The sequence below is a fragment of the Crotalus tigris genome, unplaced genomic scaffold (assembly GCF_016545835.1).
Source record: "Crotalus tigris isolate CLP2741 ecotype Arizona unplaced genomic scaffold, ASM1654583v1 scf7180000017774.6281472, whole genome shotgun sequence".
NCBI lineage: Eukaryota > Metazoa > Chordata > Lepidosauria > Squamata > Viperidae > Crotalus > Crotalus tigris.
In genome coordinates, this window is record NW_024096625.1 from 5,229,876 (window position 1) to 5,250,301 (window position 20,426).

At 40.9% G+C, this 20,426-nt stretch overlaps 1 protein-coding gene across 7 annotated transcripts in view; it reads right to left on the minus strand.

Annotated features, from left to right (window-relative positions):
- Positions 1 to 18,271, minus strand: part of STK31 (serine/threonine kinase 31) — an 82,813-nt gene extending 64,542 nt beyond the window's left edge. The window contains exons 1-7 of one of the 7 annotated variants that reach the window (XM_039342088.1): positions 18,088 to 18,271; positions 9,870 to 9,908; positions 9,743 to 9,795; positions 9,386 to 9,484; positions 7,747 to 7,821; positions 3,564 to 3,722; positions 2,126 to 2,463 (exon numbers count right to left, since the gene is read on the minus strand). In XM_039342088.1, the coding sequence (XP_039198022.1) occupies positions 2,126 to 2,463; positions 3,564 to 3,722; positions 7,747 to 7,821; positions 9,386 to 9,484; positions 9,743 to 9,795; positions 9,870 to 9,897 (752 nt within the window). In that variant the 5' untranslated portion in view covers positions 9,898 to 9,908; positions 18,088 to 18,271. Of the gene's footprint in view, positions 1 to 2,125; positions 2,464 to 3,563; positions 3,723 to 6,431; positions 6,635 to 7,746; positions 7,822 to 9,385; positions 9,485 to 9,742; positions 9,796 to 9,869; positions 9,909 to 17,643; positions 18,024 to 18,087 lie in introns of those variants that run through there. The other 6 variants (XM_039342087.1, XM_039342090.1, XM_039342089.1 and 3 more) reach the window with 6 other exon arrangements.
- Positions 18,272 to 20,426: the final 2,155 nt, after the last annotated feature.

Consider the following 20,426-nt stretch of genomic DNA (forward strand, 5'->3'; position numbering starts at 1 on the left):
GCTGGAAAGTAGCACTGATCCTGGCACTTCTGCTGAGCCCAGAAGAAGCGCCGATCAGCTGGAATGTTGCAGCATCTCCAGAGTCTTGTGATTTACATTCAAATGCTTGGCAACTGATTCACTTTTTTTTGGTCATAAAGTTTTTCACACCTTGCTGGTGGTACTCGGATGTTGCCATATCCTAAAAGTGGTACAATGGGTGAAAAGGTTGAAAAGCCCTGATTTAATGAATACAAATGGGTTCGTTCTTCCAAAAAAAACTTCAATCAAATGGTCTTTCTTATTCCAAATAATATATATAATAATAGAGGGAGAACTATTTGATGATTCAAAGGCACTGACATGGAATGTTAGCTGGCAAAGGAAGAAAGCCAGAGTAAGGCTGAAGAAAATAATGGCTTTGATTTATTAGAGGGGATATTATATTACTAATTAGAGGGTTGAATATGGTGAAAAATAGACAACTTTTAGAAAATAAAGTAACATTATAATTGAATGGCTAAGATGTGTAACGAGACTATTAGTCTTTGGTATGAAAAGGGGGAAAGGGAGAAGTTGAGATAAGAGAAATTTTGATCACCTAACAGAAAATATTTGGAAATCATAAATAACAGTGTGTTTTTGTTTGTGTTTTTCTTTGAATATTGATGGGAAATTAAAGTTTATGTATAGGCTAAAAATATTGACAAATGTAACAAGAATGTTTTTACTTAGTTGAAAATAAGAATTTTGTTTGCCCAATATGAGATACTTATGTATATTACTGAATTATTGGTTAACCCAGATAATACTTATAATGGTTTTGACTTATTAGAGGGGATACGGTATTATTAATTAGATGGTTTAACATGGGAGAAAATAGATAACTTTTAGAAAACAGAACAAGACTATAATCAAATAGATAAGATGTATATTTAGAATATTAGACTTTGTTATGAAAAAGGGGAAAGGAGGAAGTTGAGATAAGGGAAACTTTGGTCACCTAAATATAAAACACTTGTAAATCATAAATAACAAATGTTAATTTGAATATTGATGGGAAATTAAAGCTTGGGAGGAGGAAAGCAATAACAGGACATTGATTGTATATAAGGATCAAATGCGAACGCAATTAAGATATGTATAAGCTAAACACTATTGATAATTGTAACAAAGATATTTTTATTAGTTATAAGAACTGTATTACTTAATATGAGATAGTAGATATTAAGGAAAAAAGAGAGGAAATACCTGATGTTGTAACATGAGGTTTATACTAAAGATTTATATATGCTATTGAACTATTGATTTACCCAATTATCATGTTGCTTTTTAAAATACTCAATTGTAAAATGAGAAAAAAAATAAAAATAAATAAATAATAGAAACCAAAAAATATTCTTTTATGTCTATTGGAGAAAAAATTGGAACTTTATTACAATTATTTTAATTAGGGAAAATGTTAACTAGTTTTGTTTTCATTTGGAAACCACTTTTTGGAGTTTCTGCTCAAAAGAGATAACAATGAAGTTTTAATTTTGGATTTTGATGGTTAAATAGATAGTTGTTATAGAAATGGCTAGCACTATCTTTATATAAGTAAAAAGCTGAGATTAATTTTATCTAACTTACTGCACCAAAAAAAGTTGGAAGGCATAGATTTGACCCCCTTCCTCATTCTATTCCCCTTTACCTTTCCCCTTACCTCTTTCCTATTGTCTTTATTTTTATTTATATTTTATATCAATAAAACAATAATAAAAATTATTATTTAAAAATTGTTTAGCTTTTCTCATTTTCTTCTAAAGAGAAATTCAGGTTAAATTAACCAAAGCCGGACTACCCTTGGTCTTTCAGCATTCTGCTGGAGAATATGCTCCAAAATGCCGGAGGGACCAAGACAGCAACCTTTAATGAAATGAGGATCAAACTTAAAATTCAGATAAATTACCCATTTATGTTAATGTAATTAAAATATGAATAATAGTTTTTCCATTATAGCAAGTAAAAAATTAAAAACTGGATGCAGTATATTGTACCCATGGGCTCAGGTTGCATACCGTTATTCTAAGAAATCATTATGTACCCTTGCCCTTCACTGTTATCAAACTATTATCACAGAAAACCCTTTCCCACTATAACTTACTGAATCGAAGAAGAATGATCTATAGAATTTTCATTTTTTTCACTCAGAAACATATCACCATGACTTCCTGTCATTCTACTGCTTGCTACAGAGTTCATTGCCCATCTTGGAGTTGATATTTTGGCATTCTTATGCACAAAGAAATCCACTTTTGTCTCAAAGAATTTATTTTTTATGGAAGATTTGCGAAGTTCAGCAAAGCCTTTCTTAGCCATTTCTTCTCCAACATCCAGTAAACCACATTCTGCCTGGGCAATAATGGTGCCATCCCGATGCATGGCTTTATGTGTTATCTTTATCTCTTTTTCAAATATCAAACTATTCAGAAATATCCTCCCCTGCAAAATAAAATTTAGGAAGTATTACAGAGGAAGTTGAAATATGGTCTTACAATTAAAGAATCTCAGAACTGATGAAGTGCACTGATGTATATTCTCCCTCTCTGTTTGTGTGTGTGTGCGCGCACGCACACATATACACACAAAGGCTCTGTGATCCTACACAGGCTTTGCCAATTGGCTCTTATCAAAAGTTACATTATTTTGTCAAAAACAAATTAAACAAATATACAAATTGCTTCCAGTACTTGCATCACCTTGATATCTATCATTCAGAGCCACTCAATCTAATTTAGTACTATATACATTTAATCAAAACCTAGAAAGTATATCCACTTTTCTGCAAAATATTGCTTTTTACAGTTCTCGTCATTAAACATAAAACAGAAATTGAATGCCTTTAGCTGGGTGATTAATCTAAATATTTAAGGTATCTCCTTGCCTGTTCATCTTTGAGCCTTTAACTGGTAATTCTTCTATGGGTAAAAAGGTGTATAAAATGGAGTAATCATGACTTCTGATCAGAACAAAACATATCTGTTTGTTACTGATTGTGCCTTCTTTTTGTTTTTCTATCCCTTTCATCTGAGCATTTATTCTCAGTTTCTTATAATATGAGGATCTTTGAGGATACTGACTGTTGCAATCAAGGGCAATGCTCCATTTATGATGTCCTGGCCAGCAATTCAAAACTATCTATAAGTGAAACCCACTTTTATATAACCCTTGGGGAAATAAGAATGACCCAGACTGCTTTTCACCATTTTGCCTCTGTATAAATGAAATTAAAATGGGAAAGGTTCAGGAAGAAAACAAAAGCTCATTTCCTTGTTCAGTGTCTCTTCATGAAGTCAATAAGATGCTACAGAAGGCATGTTTGTGTCATATTAAACTAGTTTTTTCACAATCAGTAAAATAGAGATGAAGAATAAATAGTTCACAAAGAAAATAACAAGAATGCTACCAAGAGAAGAATGTTGTTACTTTTCTTTGCAATTTTATGTATAAGTATTTTTCTATACACCCTTGCCACAATTACCATAGAGCTTACATTTGAAATTCACACACACAAACATAATCACATGAAACATCTGGCTTACCCGATCAAATTGATTTAAATCTATATTAGCTGATAACTGTAATCCCCACAATTTATACTTTTTTGCCACACCAGGAAACTGCAAGTTTTCTGTGATCCCAACTATTTCTGATCTTCTGAGGACCTCAGAGTTCCCATAGTCAATGTATAATACCTGGCACTGTAACAGCAAAATAACAATGATAAAAATAAAATCTGTCTTTTGAAGTAGTAAGGTAGTGAAGCCTTTCTGATTTTCTTCATAGGGATATTATGTAAAAATCAGGGAGCTTAGCATTATAAACAACACGATGTATTAGGAATCAATTTTCAATGGGCAAATAATCTGGATAAAGAAATATCACTTTAATTTATAATAAAAGTAAACATGCACCTAAATGGAAATAAAATCTAATTACTGAATATGTATTTACAGAAAAAAACAACCAATAGAACAGTGGTTCTCAACCTTCCTAATGCCACGACCCTTTAACACAGTTCCTCATGTTGTGGTGACCCCCCCACCATAAAATTATTTTTGTTGCTACTTCATAACTGTAATTTTGCTACTGTTATGTAAATGTAAATATTTGATATGCAGGGTGTATTTTCATTGTTATGAACTGAGCATAATTAAAGCATAATGATTAGTCACAAAAACAATATAGCAATGCTCGCTGGAGAAGCTTACTCTTCCTTGCTCAAAAATTTGGGAGGGAGGGAAGGGGAAGGAAGGAAGATTGAAGGGGAAAGGAAGGAGATGGAAAAGGAAGGAGATTGAAGGGGAAAGGAAGGAAGGAAGAAGAAAGAGATTGAAGGGGAAAGGATGGAGATGGAAGGAAGGAAGATTGAAGAGGAAAGGAAGGAGATGGAGAAGGAAGGAGATTGAAGGGGAAAGGAAGGAAGGAAGGAAGGAAGGAAGGAAGGAAGGAAGGAAGGAAGGAAGGAAGGAAGGAAGGAGAAAGAGATTGAAGGAAGGGATGGAGATGGAGATGGAAGGAAGAAAGGAAGATTGAAGGGGAAGATGGAATGGAAGGAAGGAAGGGGAAAGGAAGGAGATGGAGAAGGAAGGAGATTGAAGGGGGAAGAAAAGGAAGAAGGAAGGAGATTGAAGGAAGAAGGAAGGAGAGATTGAAGGGAAGGAAGGAAGGAAGAAAGATTGAAGGGGAAAGGAAGAGATGGAGAAGGAAGGAGATTGAAGGGGGAAGGAAGGAAGGAAGGAAGGAAGGAAGGAAGGAAGGAAGGAAGGAAGGAAGGAAGGAAGGAAGGAGGAGAAGATTGAAGGGGAAGGGAAGGAGATGGATGGATGGAAAGGAAGGAAGGAAGGAAGGAAGGAAGGAAGGAAGGAAGGAAGGAAGGAAGGAAGGAAGGAAGGAAAGAAGGTTGAAGGGGAAAGAAAGGAGATAGAGAAGGAAGGAGATTGAAGAAGGAAGGAAGGAAGGAAGGAAGGAAGGAAGGAAGGAAGGAAGGAAGGAAGGAAGGAAGGAAGGAAGGAAGGAAGGAGAGATTGAAGGGGAAGGGAAGGAGATGGATGGATGGATGGATGGATGGAAGGAAGGAAGGAAGGAAGGAAGGAAGGAAGGAAGGAAGGAAGGAAGGAAGGAAGGAAGGAAAAGGTGCTTTATAATGCTCGACGGGGAAAGATATTTTAATCCCCGGTGGCTGATTGAGGAAGCCAGGTCCGTCGGACCAATTTCCAAATAAGCCTGATTGGGGAGGTGGGAGTTTAAATGATGTATCAAAGGACGCTTCCCGTTGCCCCTTCCCCTCCCTTTTTGGCTACCACTGGGGAAAACGCAAATGCGCGCGCACAGGGGTAAGAAAGCACAAGCGCCCGGATTAAAACTGGTGCCAACGTTTCCAAACAAAACGCTCCGAGCCGCGAAGCCTTATCCAAAGCGGTGTCCGCTCGAAGGATTTCTCTTCCCTTCCAGCCGGGTTTTATTTTTGGTCCCCCATATCTGAGCAGAGCTGCCGCCGGCCTGCCCCCGTAGCCAAGGGTCCCAGAGCAGCACCTTTCCAAACCCTGGCGCTGCTTGTGGCAGCGATCGGGGTGGGGGACAGAAATCCTTTCTTACAGCTCCAAAATGAGTTTTCTCCTTTGATTTCGGGGCCCCATTGCCGACCTGGCCAGCTGGCCTCTGACTCACATGCGGGCATCGCCACCGCCTCACCCTTTTCCCTGCCCCATGGCCGCTTCCGAGGCCCGGAGCCCGGTAAGCCAGGAAGGAGCCACTCCTGCCCAGCAGCCCCACGGCCGCGCTGGGCGCCAAAGGGTCAAGGCAGCCTTCAACAGCGATGGAGGCGGGCTGGGCAGTGCGGGGGAGATTCCCGCATGGTGCAGAGGGCAGCCGGGGCGGAGCACAGCCAGGCAACCAGGAGGCATGGAGACCAGCTCAGCGCTGCAGCTCAGCTCAGCCAGCAGCGGCGGCAGCGGGCACCCCTGTTGATGCAGCAGCGGCCACCGCTGCCACCGTCCCCACCGCCCCCATGCTGCCCGGCCTGGTCCTCCATCCATCAATGGAGCCGCAGTAGGGGCTGGTGCTGCACGGCCCACCAGCCGCTCCGCCAGCCCGCTGCTCCCCCCAGGCACCCCTCATCCACCCAGCTCCCGCCCAAGCCACTTTGGGGGCAGCAGGAGGAAGGAGAGGAGAAGGGCGAGAAAACCGCTGCCGCCGCCCCCGCACTGCCAGGCCTTGCCCTCCGCCCATCCGATGGAGCCGCGGTGGGGGCTGGTGCCCCCTCGTCCAGCCTGGCTGCTTCCCCCAGGCACCCCTGGAGCCCGCCCAAGACGCCTTGGGGGCAGTAGGAGGAAGAAGGGGAGGAGGAAGAGGATGGCAAGGAAGCCGCCGCCAGCGCTGGGCACCAGGTGACAGCTCTCCTCTCCTACCTTTGCTGAATCTCCTTCCTTCCCGGCAGCCTGGACTCCGGTGCGCCTTCCTGGCCAGCAGGTCCAATGGTCAGGCTGGTTAGGGATTGCAGCGGCTGGTCTCCTTTGGGCCGCGGCTTGCAGGAGGGCTGACCTGCTCAGCGGAGCCTCCAGTGGGCCGCTCCCAACAGGGATCCCGGGATTTCCCCGAGCAGCTCCAAGGCCACGAGGCCCTGGCCGCGCTTCTCCCAGGGGCCGGGGCACCTGGGAGCAGGGCCAATCAGGAGCCCTGCAGGAGGTAAGTCCGCCTGAGAGAGAGAGAGAGAGAGAGAGAGAGAGAGAGAGAGAGAGAGAGAGAGAGAGAGAGAGAAGGGAAACGAAAGTGCCTCTCTCTCTCTCTCTGCAAATGGTGGAGGAGGCCGTGCGGAGACGGATGCGGAGCGGTGCCTCGGTTCCTAAGACCATCGGAAATATGTTTTTTCCGATGGTCTTAGGCGACCCCTGTGAAAAGAGTCGCGACCCACAGGTTGAGAACCACTGCAATAGAACAAAATAAAGACAATAGAAACTATAATCTAACTAATCAAAGCCTGTTCTCTAGAGACACTTCCATAAACTTTCTCTTACAGAAAGTTAATGGCTGAGCCCTTCACTCAATCAGAGCTGTACACTATTTGAATTGTTTGACCATTAAACACCTGCCTTTTATTTGAAAATCTCCTACACCTACTCCTTGCTCTGATAGAAAATCTCAATAACTGTCCCCATAGCACAGGGGTGTCAAACTGCCAGCCCACAAGTCGGATGCGTCATGTGGAACCCGCGCCCACCCCTTGCCGGCAATGGCAGAACAATCTCAATACGTTTCGCGACGTCACATGACATCACAACTTTGACATGTCTGCCATAGCACTTAAGATTTTCAGGGCATCAATACAAATGTGTACAATAGTCAGTAAAAAGTAAAGCCCATAGATTTTGGTGGGCTTATTTGCAAGTATGCAAATGTAACAAAATAGGATGAAAAAGTTGGTCCAAGTTTAGTTGTACAAAAACAGTTTCTCCGTTAAGACCTAGACATTAAAATCAGAAGTCAATAGTTCTCCCAATTATACAATGAAGTGATGAGAACCACTGAATTTCCCATAATTAAATATAACTTATCAGTTTTTAAAATACAGCAGCAGAATAATTTGAATAGTGTATTAACTAAGATACAAACTTAAACCTGCTGTATTTTGCAAAACTTCATTTTTCTTGTCAATCCATTTTTGTATTTCCAAAATTATATTTAAAAATCAAGCTAAGCAGCTATTAATCAAAATATCATCCTCACTTTTTCATCACTGATAATTTTGAGTACTTTACATCTGTACCAGCATTTATCTTCAGAAAAGCAACCTCCATATATCTGAGGATTAAAACAGATTTAGGACAATTTATAACTTTCCATGCATTTTTTTAGATCTTGTTTAGAAAGTCATCATGATATCCCAATAAATATAAACAGGAAAGAAATCAAGATTACCAGCAATTTACCAAAGATATATCCCATAGTTTTATACTTTTTCATGCTTAATATCTTATTCTGATATTCTCAGAAGTAGTTTGACGTGCACACAGGTTGTCTGGGTTTATGATTTTTGTAACCAAAATTTCATCCTATTACCACTTGACAAAACATTCATAAAAGTTATACTAGAGATCTGAATTTCCAAGAAAAAGAAAAAAGAAATCTGGGATGAAAAATTTTGTTTCTCCCTTATAACTATGGAGAAAAAAATAATAATTCTCAAATATTGGGGGGAAATCTAGAAGTTACAGGTAACACTGTAAAAATTACCTTTGCTCCTTTTGGAAAAGTTTTTTTTTTAAAAAATCAATTTCATACAAAGAATTCTATGTGAAAGGTTTTATGCACAATAATCCACAGCAACAGAAAATAGTAATTCTTCTGTTAGGCCAATATCCAGGATCCATTATCCGCATGTTTAATCATAAAACAGTTAAGAGCAAACACACTGCTATGAGCAGACAAAGATATGTTGTTTCCATACCATCCTTCTATTTATGATTTCATGAGAGTCAAGCAAATTTCCCAATCTTAAGATGCTACTAAACTAAGCCACAAATCTTTAATACAGGTAGTCCTCGCTTAGCAACTACAACCGGGACTAGCAACTTGGTTGCTAAGTTGCTAAGCAGAAAATCACATGACCACAAGTCTTATGGTTAAGAAAAGCACTGCAGTTGCTAAATAAAAATCACATGACCAATTTTACTTCTGCCTTCTCTAACAACTTTTTGTTGTAAGCCATTTGTAAAACATGCAAACAATGATCATGTGATGATCAGAAACATGACTGATCAGTTATTTATTTTATTATTTTAGTGAACTCTTAACTTCAAACAATTGCTACTTGATGCAGTCGGTAACTGAAGACTACTTGTACATATTGTTTTAATATTTCTACAGAAACTAGAAATACAGTTTTCTTTTTGATAGCCACACATCCATAGTTTGTCAACTGTTTGCAAGCTGTTCTTTTTTTTCCCACCAGCATTAAAATGAATTATTGTATTAAAATACTGTATTGTATTTATTTAAAATATTTATTCAACTTTTCTATCATAAGCAGCTCAAATATAAGAGAAAACAGCATTTCAATTCAATATTTTGAGGCAAATAAAAAGCCAGATCACATGTTTTGTAGAACAAGCCACAATTAACAAACTGGGCTGGGTCATTAAGAAAAATTATGTTATCATTTAGCATGAAATGCAAACCTAGTCAATATTTTCTGTGCATGTACTTTTAAAAGCAGAGGGGAAGACAGGAATATATTGTTCAAAAGCTCATCAATTTACTTCAAATAAAAATCCTTGGTGTACATGTTAAAATATACAAATTCAAGTGATCCCTGCAAGATATTATCTTATGCTTATATAAATAAGAAAATATGGGCATAACCTACCTTATTAAAATCAGGATTGCCAAAAACTGGGATGGCTTGAGGACAGATTTCAGCTAGACCAGAGCTAATCTTTAAAATTTCCTGAGATTTATTAATGTTCTAAACAACACACATTGAAATCCAAATCAATATACGCATTCAAGATTTTTATACCACATAATCAATGACAAATACTAAAGTGATTCAAACATAAAACATTCTATGTGTAGAATTTTATGAATTTATCTTTAAAAAGCTTGATTTTATCAAATTTAAGCATCAAGAATTTTGATTTTTAGATAAACTCCAAGCATGAATTATTTTAATTTCACTTTAATCAACAGTGCTATTCGTATCACCCCATAATTCTGATCTTACCTGTGCCCAAAAGGTTACAGCATCTTCTACGTGACAGCCAACTGCAATTTCGACTGTGGGAGAAAAAATAGTCAAATCATAATTTTACTGTTAAAGAAATAAAACTATATCCTCTTCATATATGTACCTTTATTATATGTTGAGTCCTCCTCCATGATGACAGAACCTAAAATATGGAAGCAATCAGTGGTTAGAATAATAGCCTCTTATTTATTAATAACTTAAGCAGTTTCACTACAGGTAACCCCCAAATTACGACCCTTCACTTAATGCTCGTTCAAAGTTACGTGATCAGAGCCCCCTAGTGCTTATGAGCAATTCCCGAAATTACAACTATCACAGCACCACGGCAGTCATTTGCCCTTACGAGTGACCGCAGAGGCTCTGCAATACAGTATTCACCCTATTCTCTTCCCTACTCCTCACAACTGCTTCCCCCTCCCTTCCTGCCATACTGGAGTCCCTTACCTTGCAAAATCTGTCTCCTCTCTGCTGTGGTTTCTTTCCTTTGAGGGAGAGGAGAAAAGCTTGCAAATGCTTTTCCTGCTGACAATGGAAGCTCCTGGGTGCCGTAATATCATACGATTTCAAACACCCATTCTTTGCAAAAGAGATCATGGCCCTGGAAGCTTCCATTCTCGGGGGGGGGGGCAGAAGTGTTTGCTTCATTTGCACACCTATAGGGCAAAGTGTGGAATCAGAGTGGACCGGGCACAGGAACCAATACTGTTAGTGGCCAAGATGAGCCGTTTGCTTGCGTGTACCAGACTTAGTTTGAGGGCAGGAACAAAACCTTCAAATGAATGGGGAGGCATTGCGGGGCCAGGTCCCTTGTAGCTGCATCCAAGCTGGCAGTGGCAGAAACCACCTGAGTGGCCATGATCCCCCTCCCCAGCCAGCCAGCCACCCACTCTGCCTGACCTAGTCCTTGCCTGGCCGGCTGGCTAGCACAAACCCCACCGCTCTTCTCCTCCTTACTCAAGTGGCAGCAGGAGCTTGGGTTTCTCAACTCAATCTGAGTGGAGGAAAGCAGAGGCACAGCAGCAAGATTGCTCTCACACAATAAGACCCAGGTGCGCTGCTTGCTTGTATGCGTCGACCTTATTGAGAGCAATCCTGCTGCTCTGTGCCCAACACAGTAGGCTACTATAAGTAATCGGCCTGATATCAGCCTGAATGAAGGCCTCTCCAAGATGGCGATCACACCCAGCACCGTATTCAAAATGGCGGCCGCGAGTCTCCTTGCCGCCTAAAATGGCGACTCCTGTGAGACCAATCTCAATTAAGTCTCCACAAGTCCCTTTTTTTGCCTGTTCAGGGAGCCCAAGGGAGCTTAAATTATCCTCTTCTCACCCCCTTAATTTATAAGGCAACCAAGCACTTGCGTTTCTGCTGCGCAGGCAAACTGCAGTCCGATCGTCGCTGGAGCCTCGTGGCCACAGGGCAAGAAGAAGACAACTCGGCCGTTCGGCCCGATCTTCCAGAGCATTCACGGAGAAATCGCTCCTGGACGCTTGGGGAACTCCCATCGTTGTGCCAAACAGTTGATAGGAGCTGAAGCCGCTGTTCCACGGCGGAGCTCCTAACGATCCTCGAGGTCAGGCAGGCTCCCTGGGACCAACGCTCCCAAACTGTCTGAAATCCTGTCCTTTTACAATCACTATCTACAGTAATTAACTAAACACTAAAACTAAATGAAAAATTCTAACTATTTAAATTAAGCTATCTGAGGAGCTACCAAAGTTGTGTCCTACTGAGCTGAGACTAAGACAAAACTGGGAAAGGACCACCCAAGGGAGGCGTGGCTAAAGTTTGGTTTTAGTCTAAACTGAGCAGGAAGGCTTTGATAACCCATCGGTGGATGCTACATCTATCATGCTGGAGAATGGGTGTTTGAACTCGTGCGATATTGCGGCACCCAGGAGCTTCCATTGTCAGCACGAAAAGCATTTGCAAGCTTTTCTCCTCTCCCTCAAAGGAAAGAAACCACAGCAGAAAGGAGACAGATTTTGCAAAGTAAGGGACTCTCGTGCAGCAGGAAGGGAGGAGGAAGCATGAGGTTTCTTAGTGGGTCAGGGAGATCTTGGGGGCATGTTCCATCACTAGGCCCCTTATGGCCTTCCCCACCCTGAGATATTTCATGTTTACTTAACGAGCTGCATGAGTTTTAACAAGGAAGAGAATGATTTCACTAAAGGAACGAGATTCACTCTATGACAGACATGTCAAACACAAGGCACAGGGTCCAGATGCGTCCCGCAAAGTGGTTTCATGTGGCCTGCGAAGCCATCCTGGAAACAGTAAGGAAACGGCCCCTGCTGCCATGGCCCTGGCCAGCCGGAAGCCAATTTTGTGGTGGCCATCTATGCTGAAATGCATTTAGTCTTAGCTCCACAAGGCCTTTTAGAGACAGCAAGGAGCCAGACCCTGCCACATCGACACCCCCCCCCCCGGGTGCATGCTGGGGAGGTGTCACTCTTTGTGAGGAATGAAGAAATGCACTATTGCCTGGAAGTGGCCAGCAAATGGCCCTCGCCTACTTCACATATCTGGCTTGATGGGCTCCGGGGGAGGGGTTTTGGCAGGCAGGGCCCTTTCCTCACAAAGCTTGGTGGCGCGAATCCAAAAAGAAGTGTGAGGCTGCCCAGCTCCCAGCCTGCCCAGTTTCGGCAGGCAGCAGGGCGCTCTCCTCACAGCGCCAAGAGTTGAGCCAGGTCGCGCGAATCTGATGAGAAGTGCAATGTTGCCTAGCTCCCAGCTTGCCCAGTTTCAGCAGGCAGCAAGGTGCAAAGCTGGTGAGCTTCGCACCGCCCAGCTCAAGCTCTCGGCGCTGTGAGGAGAGCGCCCTGCTGTCTGCCAAAACCAGACAGACTGGGCAGCATCGTGCTTCTTTTTGGATTTGTGCCGCCCAGTTCAGCCTCTCGATGTTGTGAGGAGAGTGCCCTGCTGCCTGCCGAAACCAGGCAGGCTGGGGGGGGGCAGCCTCATGCTTGTTTTTGGATTCGCGCCGCCCCGGCTCAGCCTCTCGGGGCTGTGAGGAGAGCACCCCACTGCCTGCCGAGACCAGGCAGGCTGGGGGCTGGGCAGCGTTGCGCTTCTTTTCAGATTTGCACCACCAGGCTCAGCCTCTCTGCACTGTGAGGAGCGCGCCTTGCTGCCTGCCGAAAGCGGGCAGGCTGGGGGCTGAGCAGCATTGTGCAGATAACATCGACTCTCACGTTGCTCAAGGCATCCCTTCCCCCAGAGCCTACCAAGCCAGATATGTGAAGTAGGTGAGGGCCACGTGCTGGCCACTTCCAGGCGATGGTGCATTTCTTCATTCTTCATGAAGGGTGACACCTCTTCAGCTGCATTTCTTGCCTGTTTTTCTCCCTCCCTCATCTCAAATATTTTCTCACCACTCTGTACTTAGGAAGGAAAGAAGGAAAGAAGGAGAGGGAGGGTTTGAGGGAAGTCCTGCCTTAGTCCTGCCCTGCTGCACTTTCACCATCCCTTTGCCCCCTCCTTCTGGCCTATCCTGGGGGATCTCCCATCCTATTGCTAAGAAAGATTTGGATACAAAGCCAGGTCTCCTCCCATGGAGAGGAAATGGGTCTCCCTCTGACTTTGCCCTCGTACCCATCATGATCAACCTGGTTAAGGAGAGCAAGCACAGCAGCAGCAACCTTGAGGAGGAGTTAAGTGCAGCTGGGCATCCCCTTGGGGAAGTGGGGCTGGGCTTTGTGCCACGGGTGCTCGAGGACCAGGCTGGGCATTTGAGCTCTGCTATCCAGGATTCTGGGCAACCCGCACCACCATCCAGCCCCTCCCCCGCATGGCCTGAGAAGAACAGTGGGGCTCCTCCAGTGGATCATGCCTTGGCACTTGCCCTGGTCTCACCCCCACCCCCTTTTGCCAGAGATCCTCAGATCTGTCCCACTCCTGCCCAGGCCCCCATGGCACACTTGACGTGAACAGATGTAGAGCTAGCCACACCCACCCGGCCCCCCCGAGGGCAACCGCAATGCTGATGCAGCCCTCAATGAAATTGAGTTTGACACCCCTGCTCTACAAGTTTTCGATTTACGAGTGGAATGGGCAGGCTCCTTTACACTCGTAACTTGAGGACCACCTATATTACATATACCTTTTCAATGGAAGAAAAAAAAACACAGGAAACAAGGGATCATCTACCTGCCACTTTCTTAGGATAAAATATGTTGCCCCTTCTCAAAATCTATAAGGTTCAGATATCATACTAATACAATGATTGTTAAGTGAATCATACGTTGTTAAGTGAATCTGGCTTTCTACATTTTCTTTCCTCATTGGAAACCAGCTGGGAAAGTCAGAAATGACAATCACATGATCTAGGGACACTGCAGTTATTGTAAATACATGTCAGTTGCCAAGTGCCTGGATTTTGATCATGTGACAGTGGGGATGCTATGATGGTCGTAAGTATAAGTCACGTTTTGTAACTTTAAATGGTCGCTAAATAAACAGTTGTAAGTCAAAGAATATCTGAACACCATGAGGCTAGTTTAATTAAGGCTTAGTAAATCATATGAAACCATTTATTTATTCATACAATGGCAAATTCAGCCTCTTTTGTCTCATTCAAAAAGTCCTGAATAAATAATTCATAGTTTAATATGATATATCATAAGCCATTTCTCTAGCATGTAGCAGTAATACCAAAAGGGTTTCTCTTATGGATGCAACTATCACTTTCTTTTTAAGTTTTAAAACAGTGCTATCTGATTAAAAACTTTTGTTTTTGTAATTAGAGCACCACTGTTTTGTCAGATGTCCCTGCCTTTTATTCGTCACTCCTACACAAATTTCTCCACACAACTCCTTCCCGATTCACCTAGAATACTTAAAATACTTAAAACACTATTATTTCAACTGCAGCCACACCTTAGATTTTATGGAAAAGCGCTATAACCTTGACAAAGTTTTTTCAATCCTTTTAATCAATTCCAATACTAAGGGAAGTTATGTTTGTATAATACACTTCTCATAGTTTACACAATCATAATTCTCTTAATTAACCCAACTCTCTGGGTTCAAATGACCTCTTAAGCTACAAATTAACCACACAACACATTCAGCTAAAATATAGTTATCTGTTTTATGATTTGGTGACTGTGTTCTTGCATAAATTTAATCTGAATACTGAATAAACTGATTTTCCGAGCTAGCAAAGCACAGAGCCATAAATTAAGCAAGCAGACTGAGTTTGCTCTACTCCACAAAAGTCAAAGCAAAGTTAAAGTAAAAAGTTTGATATGCTGTATAAATGGAACTCTGCTTAATATGTTGGCTTAAAAGCAGAAAAAACCAACTTTCTGTTCAGTTACAGCCTTGAATATTTATTCAATAATAATAGATAGCCAACTGCTATCTCATACATGAGAAGAAATCAGAAGAAAATATTTACCCATCAAACTTCATTTATTTATTTAACTTGTATGCCTTGTGAGCTATGAGCTCAATGACTCTGGGTAGCTCATAACAATCACAACAAAAACATTACAATAAAACCAATTAAAAGGAAGAAAAAAAAGATTTAAAATTGCAAGAACAAGGGATCAAATGGAAGAGAAGCAAAAAGTCTTGTTCTCCCTTAGCAAAGATTAGCTGAAGTGCCCAGGTCTTCCCAGGTTTTTTAAACAACAGAGTGAGGATTATCAGGATCTCAAAGCAAATCTTATTTCAAGGGAATGTGCTGCTACAAAGAGCATCCCAGCATTCCAATAGGCATTGTTCAAGGAACCCAAAATGTGCAACACTACCAGATTAGATTGAAGGGCAGATTCTATCAGAGCTCCATGGAGGAACTTGAGCTTCTGGGGGGCAGAAATGAGATATAAATGTAAGGAAGAGTAAATATCTGCAAGGAGAACGGCCCCTAGGTGATGCAGTGCACAGGCTATAGAGATAGGTCTTCTCACTCTTATGTTGCTTATGTCTTATGTCTTCTCACTCTTACGTTGCTTAAAAAGTAAAGTGATTTTACTTCAATCAAACCAAAGTTAATTAAAGGGACCTATACTATTCTGTCCCTCAGATCCAGCTACAAACACCAAAGAAAATGATCAGAGACTCTGATCTGAGATTAAACTATACAACTATAAAAAAGAAAACAATAATTTTACAAGATTTGTAAGATTACCAAGATAAGCAGTTAAAACTGCATCTCTAAGGAAGAATCATGAGTCTGGAAAAAAGCTACAGCCCAGAAGGTCCTATAGATCCCTAAACTTCAGAGCAATTTTTCTCAACAATATCAACAAAGATGAGTGGACTTCATCTCCCAGAATTCCCCAGGCAATATGTTGGCTGGAAAATTTGGGAGTTGAAGTCCACTAATCTTAACATTGAGATGGCCAAGGTTAAGAAACACTGTCATAGCAGGTTATATAAGCTAATGTTCTGAGTAAAAGGCAGCTTCCTAAATTTAGCCTGTATATATTTAATTAGTAGTAGTGGCAGGTGCACTGAAACAGTTTCTAATCCCAAGAATATCCCTGTCTGAAAAGAGGACAGCCTCAGTTGCTAGTTTTGTAAAGCTATGAAAATCAGCTGAAATCTGTTGACATAATTTTATCAGCCTGGGAAATGCTGATTCCCATCTCACCTGCTTCAATGTTATCACAATTCTCCACACCCAAGATCACTCCTACTTTTAGATAATTATTAATAGTTGTAATTATATCATTATTTTAGTTTATAATTTGTTAACACTTGTTTTGAAAAGGAGTTAAAGTGTGTTAGGGTTTTGATTGATAGTATAGTTGGTTAATGTTAGTTAGATTATGTTTGTTTATTTGTTACCCTGTAATCAGCTCTGGGAAGTGGGGGAGGGGGGAAGGGGTGGGAGGGGTTTATATTGTATTAAATTTGTAAAACTTTTAATAAAAAAAAGATCACTCCTACTTAATTGCCACAATTTAGAAACCACCCATAGCCTTCACAGAAGGACTTTGGGAAGTATACAAACAAAATATTAAAACAAAAATTATATATAAAGTTTAAGAGACAAGAATAGTTAAAATTTAACATTAAAGGTATGAGTTAGTGGATTATTGTCATCGTTACAACGCTATAAAGTGATTGATTTATTAGATTTATATCCTGCTTTTCATTCAGGAGCTGAAGGTATTGTTTGCCACAGTATTTTTCCTATTTTCCCAACTGCAACCCTGTGAGGTAAATTGGGCAGAAAGAGATTAGCTTAACCATGTTACCAACTTAACAACTGCAGGGATTCACTTTACAGTTGTGGCAAGAAAGGTCGTCAAATGGGGAAAAACTCAATAACTGTCTCACTTAGCAACAGAAATTTTGGGCTCAATTATGATTGTACATCTAGGACTATCTGTATTAGTATGCTTCTGTGGCTGAAGCTGAAGATCTCCCTGCTCTAATTCAAGATTTCAACCACTATATTACAATTCATCTACAAATTCATCAGTGGATCAGAACTACTTTTAGCCATCCTGCCTTAAAGACTATCCCAACCTACTTCAATTTAAAAGTAACTATCCAAATAATTACCATCTTATTTTTTATGGACACAAGATTCACATAAACCACATTCTCCCTAGCTTTCTAATTCACTAATCTAAACAAAATACAAATTTGGTTGAATGTTGCAAGAACAAATATAGTAATGTTTATTCCAGAACTCTGGATAAGGGTAATTGCAATTCCACTTCAGTTTTACCTCATTTGTAAAGTCACTTAGTATTATATCTCTATCGCCCCAATTGCCTATCTTAATATAATTAACATTAAATTATTAAAACGACAGCTATTCCGAGGTTGTGCTGCAGATATCTTACAGGATGAACCTCTTGGAATTTGGCACTAATACAAATATCTCGAGGACTCTTAGTAAGCCACCTACTTACCCACAGTTGCTTGAACGAAGTTAGCCTAACTGGCTGGTTTTGCAGCACTTAGTAAATCACAAACTCTTACACAGCTGAAGCTCCCGACTTACTAGCCAACTGACCACGTTTTCGTTTTTAATGCGTGATGCAATCTAGCAACACGTTAATAGACTCCACTCTCCATCCAGCAAGACTAGGTGATTCAGACAGCCGGACTCTTCGCGCTTTTTTTTTTTTTTTTTTTTTTTTTTTGGCAAAGGGGCGATTCCGAGGAAGCTCTTAAGGTTTCAGCTTTTTTAGAATTAAATCACCACTTTGCAAGTGAGTGGGAGATGCTTTTTGGATTCTTTTTTGTTTCTTTCCCCTGCGCTCACTCTATCACAAAATCATAGCCAACCGCCTGTTTTAATAATTGGGCCAATTAGGATTTCAAAAGTAATACAAAAACGATCGAACACTCACCCTAACGGGAGAAGGAGGTACTCGCAGCACGCAACCAAAATTGCGCCCTTAACACAATCACGTGTGGTATTAAACCAATCTAAGACTGCGCGGGAATTTAACGGCCAAAGAGTAGTTCTCAGATCTGATTGGGCAGATGTGAGAATGGCTCTTTGGCCTTTGACTCAGAGCGTTCTGTGCCTTTCGGTTTTTTGGGGAAAATCCATTCACCCCATTTGGCTACTGTGTGCTATGATGAGCATGTTCCCTCACCATGGTTGCTGCAGAACACTGTATGTTTCATCTTAGGCAGTGGTCTTCAAACTTGGCTCTTTGATGACTTGTGGACTTCAACTCCCAGGATTCCTTAGCCAGCGTACCTGGCTGAGGAATCCTGGGAGTTGAAGTCCACAAGTCATCAAAGGGCCAAGTTTGAAGACCCCTGATCTTAGGTAACAATTGCCCCATCACCCTTAGACAAAATCTTCCTGGGTAAAACTGCCTCTTTTTCCCCGTATTCATGAAGTATTGTGTATACTTTGTCAGTGATTTTTGGAAAAGTCTTTTTTTCTTTTTAAATTAGCCTTACATAAACAGAGTCCAGTGATCCTTTTTCACTTGGGTTTCTGGCTACTTTTTAATCAGGCAGAAGTAGCAAAGCTAGCTTGCAAGCTTTCAGAATCAAAATGCAAACAATCACCTTAATGCAGCATTGGTGCGATCAAAACTAAGCCAGTTGGAAATAGTTTAAACTGCCAGATCATCATTTTAACCATTGTCTATCCCAGGGGTAGGCAACAGTGGCTCTTTTATGACTTGTGGACTTCAAGTCCCAGAATTCCTGAGCCATCATATAGCTGCTCAGGAATTCTGGGAGTTGAAGTCCACGAGTCATAAAAGAGCCAAGGTTGCCTACCTCTGGTCTATCCACTACACGATGAAGGCCTCTTTTGCATGTTTCCAACTAATACGGATTCTTTTGCCAATTAGGCCATCTTGGATTGACATTTTCTTTTGTTTACTCATGTGACAGCAAAAATTAGATATATGGTTTTTCCAAATAGACCGCTAAAATGTTCATTACAAGCAACCAACTACGGTAGTGAATTATACAACATGATTTCTAAGGTCCTGCAGTATAATTCTGTAACTCCTGAATTTTATCTGCTTATGGGAATGGAATACATATCTCAAAAGACTCAAAAAAAGAAAGTAAATGTGGTAAAGAAGCAGGAGAGTCTACTGATCAGGTGTTGTGGTATAGGTCATCTAGAAACGAAACCTGACCAGTACAGAATACAGTATAACAGAGTTGGAAGGGATCTTGGAGGTCTAGTCCAATCCACTGCTCAGGCAGGAAACCTTACCATTTCAGATAACTGGTTCTCCAATCTCTTCTTAAAAACTTTCAGTGTTAGAGTATTCACTACTAAGTGTAATTGCCAAAACCTGGACAGTGACTTTTATCAGCTTCATTTCTACCTGGTTTCAATATAGCAGACAAGAAGCCTAAATCTGCTGGGCAGAATTGTTTTAAGAACTCCACAGTGAGGGTAAAGATATCTTTTTTTGCAAATTAGCCAATTGAAAGGTAAAGCAAGCAATTTTTATCATCTGGTGAAAGAGGACTAATAGTTATGCCAAAAAAACCCCTCCTATTGTTTGTCATATTCACATATAGCACTGTTCAACAGGAAATTCCTTGAAACACTTCACTTCATCAACATATTGCAACAGATTTTGGGGAGGAGGTAGAGTTGGTACATTCCAACAAAACATCGTTGCGTTGCCATAATTCAACCTTCAGATATCTTTGCCTGTCATAAATCAATCTCCAAACACTTCAACTGTTTTACTCAAATACTGAATGTGCATTTCTCACTTTAAGAGGGCAAAGAACAGAGCTATTTACATTTATTAATGCCATCTGCTATTCACACTATCAGTTTCTGCTCTCTGAATAAGCTTATGGGATAGTCTAAAAAGGCTAGTTAATGAAATATGCATTACCAATTCTTTTACATTTTCTTGTTTCACCATTTCAAAAAGATTGTTAAGAGAAAAAATAGAAATTGTTATAATTTTAAGAACTCCCATCTAGCAACAGAGTCCTCATTAACAAATGCTGAGAAATATTCTGACTCTTGAAATTCTAAGTCCATAAGACAAGTAAAGTACTGTTATTAGAGATTAAGATCCATTTTTAGCTATCATCTATAAGGCTGGTATAATAAGGGATATCCTATTTAAAAAAACATGAGATGTATGTTGTCCAATCAAAACCATCTACTAATATGTCAACCACACTTTTATTGCATTATATTTAGATAAATCAATTGTTCAGGCAGTTCTCGATTTAC